This window comes from Bombina bombina, chromosome 1 (assembly GCF_027579735.1).
Source record: "Bombina bombina isolate aBomBom1 chromosome 1, aBomBom1.pri, whole genome shotgun sequence".
Lineage (NCBI taxonomy): Eukaryota > Metazoa > Chordata > Amphibia > Anura > Bombinatoridae > Bombina > Bombina bombina.
The window spans coordinates 575,592,526-575,607,294 of NC_069499.1; the positions used below are offsets into that span (position 1 = coordinate 575,592,526).

The following is a 14,769-nucleotide window of genomic DNA, read 5'->3' on the forward strand; positions in this document are numbered from 1 at the left end:
AAAACTTCCTATGAAAAAGAACAGATAAAGGATAAATTTGACCTGACAAACCCTTGTCAAGGCCATCCTGTAAAAACTTTTGTGTCACAGGCTCAGGCCTGCATCAAAGTTTCAATGACTGAATCTGAGAAACCTCTATGTCTTAAAACTAGGTTTTAACCTCCATTAAATTTAGAGATGTGAGATCCTGATGGAAAAGAGGACCTTGAGACAACAGGTATTGTCTCAGAGGAAGAATCCATAGAGGAGATGAGGACATCTGCACTAGATCTGCATACCATGTCCTGCATGGCCAGGCTGGAGCAATTAATATTACGGACGCTGACTCCTGTTTGATCTGAGCAATAAATCTTGGAAGAAGAACAAACAAAGGAAACGGGTATGCTAGATGAAACTCCCATGGACATACAATGGCGTCTATCATGTGGTCTCTTGATCTTGCACAATACCTTGAAAGCTTGTGATTTAAATGAGAGGCCATCAGATCTATGTCCTGTAAGCCCTATTTGATCACTAAGCGATCAAATATGTCCTAATGGAGAAACCACTCTCTTGGAAGAAACGATTGATGGCTGAGATGATCCACCTCCCAGTTGTTCACACCTAGTATGAATTGCTGATAGAAAGCAATGATTCCTCTCTTCCTAAGACAGAGTCTGAGACACTTTCTGCAGGGCCAGGGGACTGCAGGTAACCCCTTGATGATTTATTTAGGGCACAACCGTGATATTGTCAAATTGGAAACAGATAAACTTTTCCTACTTCAAACAGGCCCAGGGACGAAGAGCCTGAATAATTGCTCTAAGTTCCAGAATGTTGATTGGTAACCTTGCCTATAGAGGAGACCAAACTCCTTGTGCTTTTTGAGAAACCCAGACCTTCCCCCAGCATGAAAGACTGGCATCCATCAGCACAATAGTTCAAGACTGACTAAGGAAGGATGCCCCACGGGTCAAAGAAAGACTGTGTCCCCAAGAAAAAGATTGTCTGACGAAGAAATTCAAAGAAATCTTGTTCCAAATGTAGATAATTCTTTGACCACTGAGGTAGCATAGACAATTGAAGGGGTCTCAACTGAAGAGGGGAAATATAATTGCATCTGAAGCAGCTACCATAAGACCCACCGCCTACATGCACTGAGTTACTGATGGAAATGGAGCCTTTTGTAGGAAGAGACACGCCCTCTAAATATTTATTTTGCGATGTTCCGCCAGGAACTAGATGCATACGGATTATAGCAGGATATAATGAGCTTTTGGGTACATTGATTCTTTAAGCCATGGTGTTGAAAAAAGACTGAAGCTTGTAAGTATGAGCAATAGCTAGTGACAGGGAATGGGCTTGCACTAGTATGTCATCCATATACGGTACAACTGAGATGCTCTGAATTCTGATCACCACGAAGATTGTTAATAACACAGAGTGGAAAACTGACAGTGTTTTGCAGATACACAAACCTCCAGAACGGAGTGATCCCTGTGTATAGGGATGCACAGATATGAATCCTTTAGGTCTATATTAGCCAAAAACTGATCCTTTTGGATTAAGGGTAAAATTGTGCAGAATGTTCCCATTATACAAGTAGGAACGCTGACAAACATGTTTATGGCTGTTAAATCTAGGACAGGACTTTAAGTCCCTTTGGACAATGAACAGATTTGGGTAAAACCCTTGACCCCGAGGTGATACTGGTAGTGGGATTAGTTATTCCCTTATCCTCCAAATCCTTTTATGAAGTCTGCCGCCTCTGAAGGATTTTTGGCAACACGAGATAGAAATGGTAGTCAATAAGGAGGATTCTTCTTCAGAGAGAACAAAACTTTCAATCTCTTGAAGGCAAAAATAAAAGTTTATACAAAGTTTATAAATCTGTACATGACATAAGCATCAGTAAGTAGTATACATGTATATACTAATGCATATACACATATTTAGCCTATCATGTGGCCTTACTGACTAGATAAGCACCATATAAAGACCAACAGGTACACAGTAGATACTTGTAAATCCATGTCCAGAATAATGAGAGACTGACAAAAATGAAAAAGGCATAAAAACTATTGTGCCACAAAAAAAACAACAAATCACTAATGCCATCAGTATAAAGTTCCCAGCACACTACCAACTCTCATAAACATAATATAACAGACATAGACTAAAGAATATGAATGGTGTAAATCTGTCTAATAAATATGTCCCCTGGCTATTATGTACTGTAAGTTTACTATACCTGCTATTCGCCAGTGGACTATGTGAGTGCAAAGCAAAACCAGTACTTAACTGAACTGCACCTACTCTTCTGTGCTTACCCCCTGATGAAAAGACTGCATCCAGCAGAGATGCCATCTAGTACTGTGTACTTCACAGCAGAGGATCACTGTAAGCAGTATCTTGATGACCCAACAGGAGGGAAGCTAGGGGACCGGTCCCTGTGACAGGCTTGGGACTAAATCCATTACCATGAGTAATTGTGTCCCTACCCTATACTATAAATATTCCCTCTGTCTTTCTTTAGTAGCTCTCTAATGGAAAATGGGCCTTAAAGGACCCTTTTCCACAAAGAACCTTAAGGGCACCTCAATTCTACACCTTCCTCCTGACAGGCAAAAATTTAGACTTGCTAATCAGTGAGGTGGATGGGATAGAATTCTCTTTGAGTTTTTGGATTATTTGCCTGTTCCTAGTGGTGAGGCAGTGAATCCCAGAAGTAATGACCTTGTGGACTCACCACCTTACTGAAACCAAAATAGTTTTTAGTAGAACTAAATGATAAGTGGGCAAAATAAATAAGTACACCATAAAATTATTATACATAATTAAACATCTTTTTGGATCTTACATTTTGAGTTAATAGGTCCTTTAATTTTATGAAAGTAACTGCTTATGACTTGTAAAGTATGTGGGCACATGCCATGTATAGCTTTTTCACAGTGGAGATGATTATCGGAATGCTTACATGGTTAAACCCCGGTCAGCACTAATGAATCAACTTACATGAAAATCTCAGTATCCAGCATCCAGCTAATGTACCCATCATGCATTTCATGGTACGAAGGGCAGACTCCTCACCAACAATGACATGGGTAACTATGCAACAAAATGAAATCATTAGTGCTATATATTTCTCACAAGTATTTAGATTTTAATAAATGCATTATGATAAATATTTACAAGCACAAAAGTATACCAATAGAAATTATAAATATATAGAAATCTAAGAATCTAAAATGAAGTCCTGAGACTAAAAATAGAGGTACAATATATTAGAAGTTAACTTCATACCAGTTCTATTACTCTAATAACTTCCACGTTCTTCTGCATTCCTGGCCCTCCTGGAACATTAACTGGTATCCCATTGGAATATTACTGTGATAAAGAACACTCAAACACTCAACTACTGCACAATTTTGCATGATTACATAAACAAATAAGTTTTACTTGCACATTATGAGCCAGATTACGAGTGCTGCACCAACAGTTATGAGCGAGCGAAAAGGGGTTTATCGTGGCTGTTTGCGCGACTGAGATGTAGTGCTCGTATTACAAGTAAAAAGTAAACACGATCACATGATCGGGATAGCACATCCTTAGAGCACTGACTATTTTACAAAAATTGCAAAAAAAATAATGTATAAGGGCTTAAAGGGCCATTATACACTCATTTTTTCTTTGCATAAATGTTTTGCAGATGATCTATTTATAAAGCCCATAAAGTTTGTTTTTTTAAATAACATTGCTCTGATTTTCAAACTCCTAACCAAGCCCCAAAGTTTAATTTGAATACCGTCAGCTACCTTCTCCAGCTTGCTCCTGTTTGTGTAAAGGGTCTTTTCATATGCAAAAGAAGGGGGAGGGGGGGGGGAGTGTCTTATTTCCCACTTGCAGTGGGCTTTCCAACTACCTTCTCAACAGAGCTAAACTGAAAGCTTCTAAGTAAGTTTTAAACCATTTTATACTGGATTTTTATATCGGTATCTGTGCATCTTATTCTTTATAGTAGTGTCTATTACATGCAGTTATATGAAAATGAGTGTATACTGTCCCTTTAACCCCTTAATGACCACATCACTTTTCCATTTTCTGTCCGTTTGGGACCAAGGCTATTTTTACATTTTTGCGGTGTTTGTGTTTAGCTGTAATTTTCCTCTTACATATTTACTGTACCCACACATATTATATACCGTTTTTCTCGCCATTAAATGGACTTTCTAAAGATACCATTATTTTCATCATATCTTATAATTTACTATAAAAATTTTTATAAAATATGAGGAAAAATTGAAAAAAAACAACACTTTTTCTAACTTTGACCCCCAAAATCTGTTACATATCTACAACCACCAAAAAACACCTATGCTAAATAGTTTCTAAATTTTGTCCTGAGTTTAGAAATACCCAATGTTTACATGTTCTTTGCTTTTTTTGCAAGTTATAGGGCCATAAATACAAGTAGCACTTTGCTATTTCCAAACCATTTTTTTTTTTCAAAATTAGCGATAGTTACATTAGAACACCGATATCTTTCAGGAATCTCTGAATATCCATTGACATGTATATATTTTTTTTAGTAGACAACCCAAAGTATTGATCTAGGCCCATTTTGGTATATTTCATGCCACCATTTCACCGCCAAATGCGATCAAATAAAAAAAATCGTTCACTTTTTCACAAACTTTAGGTTTCTCACCGAAATTATTTACAAACAGATTGTACAATTATGGCACAAATGGTTGTAAATTCTTCTCTGGGATCCCCTTTGTTCAGAAATAGCAGACTTATATGGCTTTGGTGTTGCTTTTTGGTGATTAGAATGCCACTGCGCACCACACGTGTATTATGCCCAGCAGTGAAGGGGTTAATTAGGGAGCATGTAGAGAGCTTTTTGGGGTAATTTTAGCTTTAGTGTAGTGTAGTAGACAACCCCAAGTATTGATCTAGGCCAATTTTGGTATATTTCATGCCACCATTTCACCACCAAATGCGATCAAATTAAAAAAAACTTTACATTTTTCACAATTTTAGGTTTCTCACTGAAATCATTTACAAACAGCTTGTGCAGTTATGGCACAAATGGTTGTAAATGCTTCTCTGGGATCCCCTTTGTTCAGAAATAGCAGACATATATGGCTTTGGCGTTGCTTTTTGATGCCACTGCGCATCACACGTGTATTATGGCTAGCAGTGAAGGGGTTAATTATGTAGCTTGTAGGGAGCTTGCAGGGTTAATATTAGATTTAGTGTAGAGCTCAGCCTCCCACCTGAAACATCAGACCCCCTGATCCCTCCCAAACAGCTCTCTTCCCTTCCCCACAATTGTCCCCGCCATCATAAGTACTGGCAGAAAGTCTGCCAGTACTAAAATAAAAGCTCTATTTTTTTTTAAAGCATATTTACATATGCTGCTGTGTACAATCCCCCCTTAGCCCCCAACCTCACTGATCCCCCCAAAACAGCTCTATAACCCTCCTACTCTAACTTAATGGGCGCCATCTTGGGTACTGGCAGCTGTCTGCCAGTACCCAGTTTAGAAGAAAAAATGTTTTTTTTTTACATTTGTTAAACTTTTCTGTAGTGTAGCTTCCCCCCCACACAAAACCAACCCCCCACCCCTCCACGATCTCTTTTTGTGCTTTTGCACAAACAAGATTAGGCCACTTTTTATTAAAACATTTTCCGTAGTGTAGAGGTTCCCACCCGCTCCCGCCCCGTGCACGCGCCCGCCACCCTCTGTGCACGTGCACGCTTCCGTGCGCGCCCCCCGACGGTCCCGCCCCCGCCCCCCTTGACGTCACACGGCACACTGATGGCCGCTCACTCGCCTCCCAAGTCGGCTCCCACCCACCAACGATACCGGCCATCGATGTCCGGTGCAGAGAGGGCCACAGAGTGGCTCTCTCTGCATCGGATGGCCATGTAAGGTTATTGCAGGATGCCTCCATATCGAGGCATCACTGCAATAACCGGAAAGCAGCTGGAAGCGAGCAGGATCGCTTCCAGCTGCTTTCCACACCGAGGAGGTGCAGGGTACGTCCTCGGTCATTAAGGGGTTAAAGATATGATGTCTCAGGTATTAGGAAACAAAAGGCAGGCAAAGGGCTTTAACATTGAGAAACATATATACAGTACATATCTAAAGATGTATATGCATTTGTGTGTGTCATATACATATATATATACATACATATACACAGTATATATATATATAATTCATTCAATAGCAGTTGCCATGCACTCACTCCATTTTTTCTCTTGCCTGGGTGCTTCCTCAAGTTCATTCATATAAAATACTCAAATTGAAGGGCACTGACAGGTTTTTCATCAAATCCTGTTTATTGTATCCAAGTACAAATTACAAGTCAATGTTTTGGCTTCAATTTAAAGCCTTTTTCAAGACACAAAGATTTGTTTACATATTGCGTATACCTTCACTGCACGCCAGACATGTCTGTTCATTGGTGTGTGATATTCCTATATATATATATATATATATATATATATATATATACACACCCACTGTATGCACAGATATATGTAAAAAATATGTATTTATGAATAAATAGAACATATTCTATGTGAAAAACTTTAGAATGTGAACTATTAACCCCTTAACGTCCACAACATATCCTATACGTCGTTGTTCGATAGGGATTTACTGCTTTTAATAGCGTGGGTCTAACTAAAAGTGGCAACACCGGTCTATAAGTCCCTCCCTCCCGCATGCTTCTGAGACTGCACTATTCAAAAGCAACCACCATAGAAAGACCACCGATGTACAGGGTACATCGCTGATCTTTAAGGGGTTAATATTTTCAAGTCGGGTTAGTGTACTTGGAAATATGCAATCAGATTTGTGCGTAAGAAGTTGCTTCCCCCAGTTTTTTTGCTCCATTGACTTCTATGGGGGGCATATGTTAAACACGATTGTGATAACAAAATTTATGCTTACCTGATAAATTTATTTCTCTTGTGGTGTATCCAGTCCACGGGTTCATCCATTACTTGTGGGATATTCTCCTTCCCAACAGGAAGCTGCAAGAGGACACCCACAGCAGAGCTGTCTATATAGCTCCTCCCCTAACTGCCACCCCCAGTCATTTCGACTGAAGACAAGCAAGAAAAAAAGGAGAAACTATAGGGTGCAGTGGTGACTGTAGTTTAAAAATAAAAACACCTGCCTTAAAATGACAGGGCGGGCCGTGGACTGGATACACCACAAGAGAAATAAATTTATCAGGTAAGCATAAATTTTGTTTTCTCTTGTAAAGGTGTATCCAGTCCACGGGTTCATCCATTACTTGTGGGATACCAATACCAAAGCTTTAGGACACGGATGAAGGGAGGGACAAGGCAGGAAACTTAAACGGAAGGCACCACTGCCTGTAAGACCTTTCTCCCAAAAATAGCCTCAGAAGAAGCAAAAGTATCAAATTTATAGAATTTAGAAAAGGTATGAAGCGAAGACCAAGTCGCCGCCTTACAAATCTGTTCAACAGAGGCCTCATGTTTAAAAGCCCATGTGGAAGCTACTGCTTTAGTAGAATGAGCTGTAATTCTTTCAGGAGGCTGCTGGCCAGCAGTCTCATAAGCTAAGCGAATTATGATTCTTAGCCAAAAGGAAAGAGAAGTTGCCGAAGCCTTTTGGCCTCTCCTCTGTCCAGAGTAGACAACAAACAAAGCAGATGTTTGACGAAAATCTTTCGTAGCTTGTAAATAAAACTTTAAAGCACGAACCACATCAAGATTTTGTAATAGACGTTCCTTCTTTGAAAAAGGATTAAGACATAGGGAAGGAACAACAATCTCCTGATTCTTATTAGATACCACCTTAGGCAGAAACCCAGGTTTGGTACGTAACACTAACTTATCTGCATGGAAAATCAGATAAGGGGAATCACACTGTAAAGCAGATAACTCTGAAACTCTTCGAGCCGAGGAGATAACTACTAAAAATAGAACTTTCCAAGATAAAAGCTTAATATCTATGGAATGCAAATGTTCAAACGGAACCCCTTGAAGAACTTTAAGAACTAAATTTAAACTCCATGGCGGAGCAACAGGTTTAAACACAGGCTTGATTCTAACTAAAGCCTGACAAAACGCCTGAACGTCTGGAACCTCAGCCAGACGTTTGTGCAAAAGAATAGACAGAGCAGAAATCTGACCCTTTAAGGAACTAGCTGACAATCCCTTCTCCAATCCTTCTTGGAGAAAAGATAATATCCTAGGAATCCTGACCTTACTCCATGAGTAACCCTTGGATTCACACCAATGAAGATATTTACACCATATCTTATGATATATTTTCCTGGTGACAGGCTTTCGAGCCTGAATTAAGGTATCAATGACTGATTCGGAAAAACCACGCTTTGATAGAATCAAGCGTTCAATCTCCAAGCAGTCAGACGTAGAGAAATTAGATTTGGATGTTTGAAGGAACCTTGAAGTAGAAGGTCCTGCCTTAGCGGCAGAGTCCATGGTGGAAAGGATGACATGTCCACCAGATCTGCATACTAAGTCCTGCGTGGCCACGCAGGGGCTATCAAGATCACCGAAGCTCTCTCCTGCTTGATCTTGGCAATCAGACGAGGGAGCAGAGGAAACAGTGGAAACACATAAGCCAGGCTGAAGGACCAGGGCGCTGCTAGAGCATCTATCAGCGCTGCCTTGGGATCCCTGGACCTGGATCCGTAACAAGGAAGCTTGGCGTTCTGACGAGACGCCATGAGAGCCAGTTCTGGTTTGCCCCAAAGTTGGATCAACTGGGCAAATACCTCCGGATGGAGCTCCCACTCCCCCGGATGAAAAGTCTGCTGACTTAGAAAATCCGCCTCCCAGTTCTCTACTCCTGGGATATGGATAGCTGAGAGATGGCAAGAGTGAACCTCTGCCCATAGAATTATCTTTGAAACCTCCATCATTGCCAGGGGACTCCTTGTTCCCCCCTGATGGTTGATATAGGCTACAGTCGTGATGTTGTCTGACTGAAATCTGATGAACCTGACCGCAGCTAGCTGAGGCCAAGCCTGAAGAGCATTGAATATCGCTCTTAGTTCCAGAATGTTTATCGGAAGGAGGGCCTCCTCCTGAGTCCACGAACCCTGAGCCTTCAGGGAGTTCCAGACTGCACCCCAGCCCAGAAGGCTGGCATCTGTCGTTACTATAGTCCATTCTGGCCTGCGGAAACTCATTCCCTTGGACAGATGGACCCAAGATAGCCACCAGAGAAGTGAATCCCTGTTATCTTGATCCAGATTTAGTAGAGGGGACAAATCTGTGTAATCCCCATTCTACTGATTGAGCATGCAAAGTTGCAGTGGTCTGAGATGTAGGCAGGCAAACGGAACTATGTCCATTGCCGCTACCATTAATCCGATTACCTCCATACACTGAGCCACTGATGGACGAGAAATGGAATAAAGAGCACAGCAGGAAGTTAGAAGTTTTGACAACCTGACCTCTGTCAGATAAATCTTCATTTTTTACTGAATCTATCAGAGTTCCTAGGAAGGAAACTCTTGTGAGAGGTGAGAGAGAACTCTTTCTTTCGTTCACCTTCCACCCGTGAGACCTTAGGAATGCCAGAACAATGTCCGTATGGGACCTGGCGATATGAAAAGTTGACGCCTGTATCAGGATGTCGTCTAGGTAAGGGGCTACTGCTATACCCCGCGGTCTTAGAACCGCCAGAAGGGACCCTAGAACCTTTGTAAAGATTCTTGGTGCCGTGGCTAACCCGAAGGGAAGAGCCACAAACTGGTAATGCCTGTCTAGGAAGGCGAACCTGAGAAACTGATGATGATCCCTGTGTATCGGAATATGTAGATAAGCATCCTTTAAATCCACGGTAGTCATATATTGACCCTCCTGGATCATAGGTAGGATGGTTCAAATAGTCTCCATCTTGAAGGATGGGACCCTGAGAAATTTGTTTAGGATCTTGAGATCCAAGATTGGTCTGAAAGTTCCCTCTTTCTTGGGAACTATAAACAGATTTGAATAGAAGCCCTGCCCCTGTTCCTCCTTTGGAACTGGGTGGATCACTCCCATAACTAGTAGGTCTTGAACGCAATGTAAGAATGCCTCTCTCTTTACCTGGTTTGCAGATAATTGTGAGAGATGAAATCTCCCCTTTGGAGATGAAGCTTTGAAATCCAGAAGATATCCCTGGGAAACAATCTCCAGAGCCCAGGGATCCTGGACGTCTCTTGCCCAAGCCTGGGCGAAGAGAGAAAGTCTGCCCCCCACTAGATCCGGTCCCGGATCGGGGGCTACTCCTTCATGCTGTCTTAGAGGCAGCAGCAGGCTTTTTGGCCTGTTTCCCCTTGTTCCAAGCCTGGTTAGGTCTCCAGACTGGCTTGGATTGGGCAACATTTCCCTCTTGTTTTGTAGAAGAGGAAGATGAAGCTGCGCCACTCTTGAAGTTTCGAAAGGAACGAAAATTAGTCTGTTTGGTCCTTAACTTGTTGGACCTATCCTGGGGAAGGGCGTGGCCTTTTCCTCCAGTAATATCAGAAATGATCTCCTTTAGTCCAGGCCCAAATAGGGTCTGCCCTTTGAAGGGGATCTTGAGAAGTTTAGACTTTGAAGTGACATCAGCTGACCAGGATTTAAGCCATAGCGCCCTACGTGCCTGAATGGCAAAACCTGAATTTTTAGCCGTTAGCTTGGTTAAATGAAAAACGGCGTCAGAAATAAATGAATTGGCTAACTTAAGAGCTTTAAGCCTGTCAAGGATATCATCCAACGGGGTCTCTACCTGTAAAGCCTCCTCCAGAGACTCGAACCAGAAAGCCGCTGCAGCAGTGACTGGGGCAATGCATGCAAGAGGCTGGAGAATAAAACCTTGTTGTATAAAGATTTTCTTAAGGAAACCCTCTAATTTCTTATCCATAGGATCTAGGAAAGCACAACTGTCCTCGACAGGAATAGTTGTACGCTTAGCTAGGGTAGAGACTGCTCCCTCTACCTTAGGGACCGTCTGCCACAAGTCCCGTGTAGCGGCATCTATAGGAAACATTTTCTTAAAAGCAGGAGGGGCAGAGAACGGCACACCTGGTCTATCCCATTCCTTAGTAATAATTTCTGAAAACCTCTTAGGGATTGGAAAAACATCAGTGTAAACAGGCACTGCAAAGTATTTGTCCATTTTACACAATTTCTCTGGGACTACAATGGTGTCACAGTCATCCATAGTCGCTAAAACCTCCCTGAAGTAACGCCTTCCCTGAATCAGAGAAGTCACCCACAGATAGAAGCTCTCCTGCTTCAACTTCTGCACATTGTGAGGGTATATCAGACATAGCTACTAAAGCGTCAGAGAGCTCTGTATTTGTTCTAGCCCCAGAGCTGTCCCGCTTTCCTTGTAACCCTGGCAGTTTGGACAATACCTCTGTGAGGGTATGATTCATAACTGCTGCCGTGTCTTGTAAAGTAAACGCATTGGACGCGCTAGATGTACTTGGCGTCCCTTGAGCGGGAGTTATAGGTTCTGACACGTGGGGAGAGCTAGATGGCATAACCTCCCTTTTGTCAGCCTCAGAAACCTCAGGTGATAAATCTTTAAAAGCCATAATATGGTCTTTATAACTTATAGAAAGGTCAGTGCATTTGGTACACATTCTAAGAGGGGGTTCCACAATGGCTTCTAAACATAATGAACAAGGAGTTTCCTCTATGTCAGACATGTTTAACAGACTAGTAATGAGACCAGCAAGCTTGTAAAACACTTTAATAAATGTGAAAAAAGCAATAATAAAAAACGGTACTGTGCCTTTAAGAGAAAAAAACTACCACATAAACTGCAAAACAGTGAAAAAAAGTAGTAAACTCTACGAAATTTTTACAGTGTGTATAAGGGACTAAAGCAGCATTGCACCCACTTGCAAATGGATGATTAACCCCTCAGGCCCAAAAACGAATTAGAAAAACATTAAACCTGTTAACAAACAGTCAAACACTACCTGACCTTAAAAACGATTTTTGCAGGAACAAAACCCTCTATAGAGGTCCTATAAGCCAGAGGACTCCTTCAGGGAAGCTGGATGTCTCAGACTGAAAACGAAAATAGGCCCCTCCCACCATGCACTCAAAGTCAGAGGGCCTTAAAAAAGTACTCCTAGGAGTAATCTAACAAGCCATGTGGAAACTAGGCCCCAAATAAAGATTTATCACCCTCAGAGAAAAAACGTTTTTATTTATAAATCATGCAAACGTTTTTACACTAAGTAATATAAGTATTAACATGAATATTATCCCTTTTTGCAAGCATGATCCCAGTTGTTGTTAAATCACTGTATCAGGCTTACCTTTAATATACCAGGCACTGTCAGCATTTTCTAGACCTTATCTCTCTAGAAAAAAATATACTGAACATACCTCAAAGCAGGCAATCTGCAGACCGTCCCCCCCCAACTGAAGTTTTCTTTCCATACTCTTCAGTTATGTGTGAGAACAGCAATGGACCTTAGTTACAAACCGCTAAGATCATCAAACCTCCAGGCAGAAGTTTTCTTCCAATTTCTGCCTGAGAGTAAAAACAGTACAACGCCGGTACCGTTTAAAAATAACAAACTTTTGATTGAAGGTAAAAACTACACTAAGTCACCACATCTCTCTTGATACTTCCTTTCTTGTCGAGAGCTGCAAGAGAATGACTGGGGGTGGCAGTTAGGGGAGGAGCTATATAGACAGCTCTGCTGTGGGTGTCCTCTTGCAGCTTCCTGTTGGGAAGGAGAATATCCCACAAGTAATGGATGAACCCGTGGACTGGATACACCTTTACAAGAGAAATTCTAATTTTGGCTTTTTACGCGCAAGCAAAAAGTTTTCACTTTCAACTTGTAATGCGAGCGCTACCCACACAAAAAGTTTTCGCTTTCAACTTGTAATGCGAGCACTATCCGACGCACACAAAAAGTTTACTTCTAGCGGAGTTAGTGTGAGAGCAGAAGCATTAAGTTCCGCTCCACTTGTAATCTGGCCCTATATTGTTCATGGATGCAACTATTTCGTTTTAAAAGGATGCCGTAAGCGACAAAAACCTTCATTAACAAATCCATGACAATTAATTAAATTCAGAAAAAGGAGGGGAGGCTCTTTAATACCAACTTAAAACAAGACAAAAGTGAAAATTAAACTGTCATAATTCAGATCAAGGATGCATGCAATTAAAAAAAAAAAAGAAGAAAGATTGTTTCTATGAACTTTCATTATCAAACAATCTTTTTATATACACACATATGAGTTTGTGGTTCCCTTATGGCTGTCACAATACAGGGGAAGAACATTTTTAAATTTGAAATAATAAATAAATAAATAAAAAAATCTATTGTTCTTTTGAAATTGCACTGCCTTTTATTTTGTTATGTATTTGTTGACTATACATTGCTTAATTTCTGATCTTCAGTCACAAAGGAAATTCCTTTAAGGAATAAACATAAAGCATGAATAATGACTATTACAAAAAAATGCCTCAATAATACTTAGTTTAGCAAAAACAATAAGCTTTGGGCAGTGAAAGGCAACGAGAAGGAAGACTCAGAGAATGCAGTTACTTTTTAAAGGACCAGTAAATACAGTAGATTTGCATATACAACAAATGCATGATAAAAATACAACACAATAGCACTTAGTCTGAACTTAAAATGAGTAGTAGATTTTTTTCTGTCAAATTTAAAGTTGTCTATTTCCACTCTCCCTGTACCATGTGACAGCCATCAGCCAATCACAATTGCATATACTGTACATATATTCTGTGAATTCTTGCACATGCTCAGTAGGAGCTGGCGACTCAAAGTTTAAATATAAAAAGACTGTGCACATTTTATTAATGGAAGTAAATTGGAAAATTGTTTAAAATTGCTGCTCTATCTGAATCATGAAAGTTTAATTTTGACTTGAGTGTCCCTTTAAAACAGAAACACAAGATACATTTTGACACAAATGCTTCATTTTTGCTCATATTAACGATTATCTTTTTTACTTTTTACTTTAAAGGGACAGTAAAGTCAAAATTAAACTTTCATGATTCAGATAGATCATGCAGTTAGTTGTAAACAACTTTCCAATTTACTTCTGTTATCAAATTTGCTTTGTTCTCTTGGTATATTTTATTGAAGAGTAGAACTAGGTAGGCTCATAAGAGCTCAGGAGTGTGCACATGTCTTTAGTAATCTATGGCAGCAGTGTTTTGCAACATTATTTGTAGCTTTGTTATTCAAGGTTGCAAAAAAACCACTTCTGTCATAAAATACTAAAAACGCATGCACACTCCTGAGTTCTTATGAACTTACCTAGTTTTACTCTTCAATAAAAGATACCCATAGAACAAAGCAAAATTGACAACAGAAGTAAATTGGAAAGTTGTTTAAAATTACATGCTCTATCTGAATCATGAAAGTTTAATTTTGACTTTACTGTCCCTTTAATAAAAAAAACCCCACAACAATATATATGTAGAGAGCACTCAAATGATTGTACCTACTCACCTGCACTGTTGTACTCAGTGCATAGCTCTGCTTTGAGTATTGCAGCAAGCTTGCTCAGATCACTCCTATGAGAACCAGACAGGCCACTGGCTATCATTACAACAGTTCCTTCTCTGCGCTGGCATTGGCTCAACTAGAGTGCACAAAAACAGCAAAAGATGATATTTACAGGGTTGACATCAAAGTGAAAATTGCAGATGAATGTTTTTGGAATTGAACTATACAACAGCAATGACTTGCATTTACATTTCTGGTAAAGAAAGATTGTAAACCATTATCATGC

General features: G+C 40.4%; 1 protein-coding gene across 1 annotated transcript in view; it reads right to left on the reverse strand.

Annotated features, from left to right (window-relative positions):
* Positions 1–14,769, reverse strand: part of BARD1 (BRCA1 associated RING domain 1) — a 366,475-nt gene that overhangs the window by 54,970 nt on the left and 296,736 nt on the right. Inside the window, exons 8-9 of the mRNA XM_053698805.1 lie at positions 14,487–14,619; positions 2,995–3,087 (exon numbers count right to left, since the gene is read on the reverse strand). Of these exons, the coding sequence (XP_053554780.1) occupies positions 2,995–3,087; positions 14,487–14,619 (226 nt within the window). The remainder of the gene's footprint in view (positions 1–2,994; positions 3,088–14,486; positions 14,620–14,769) is intronic.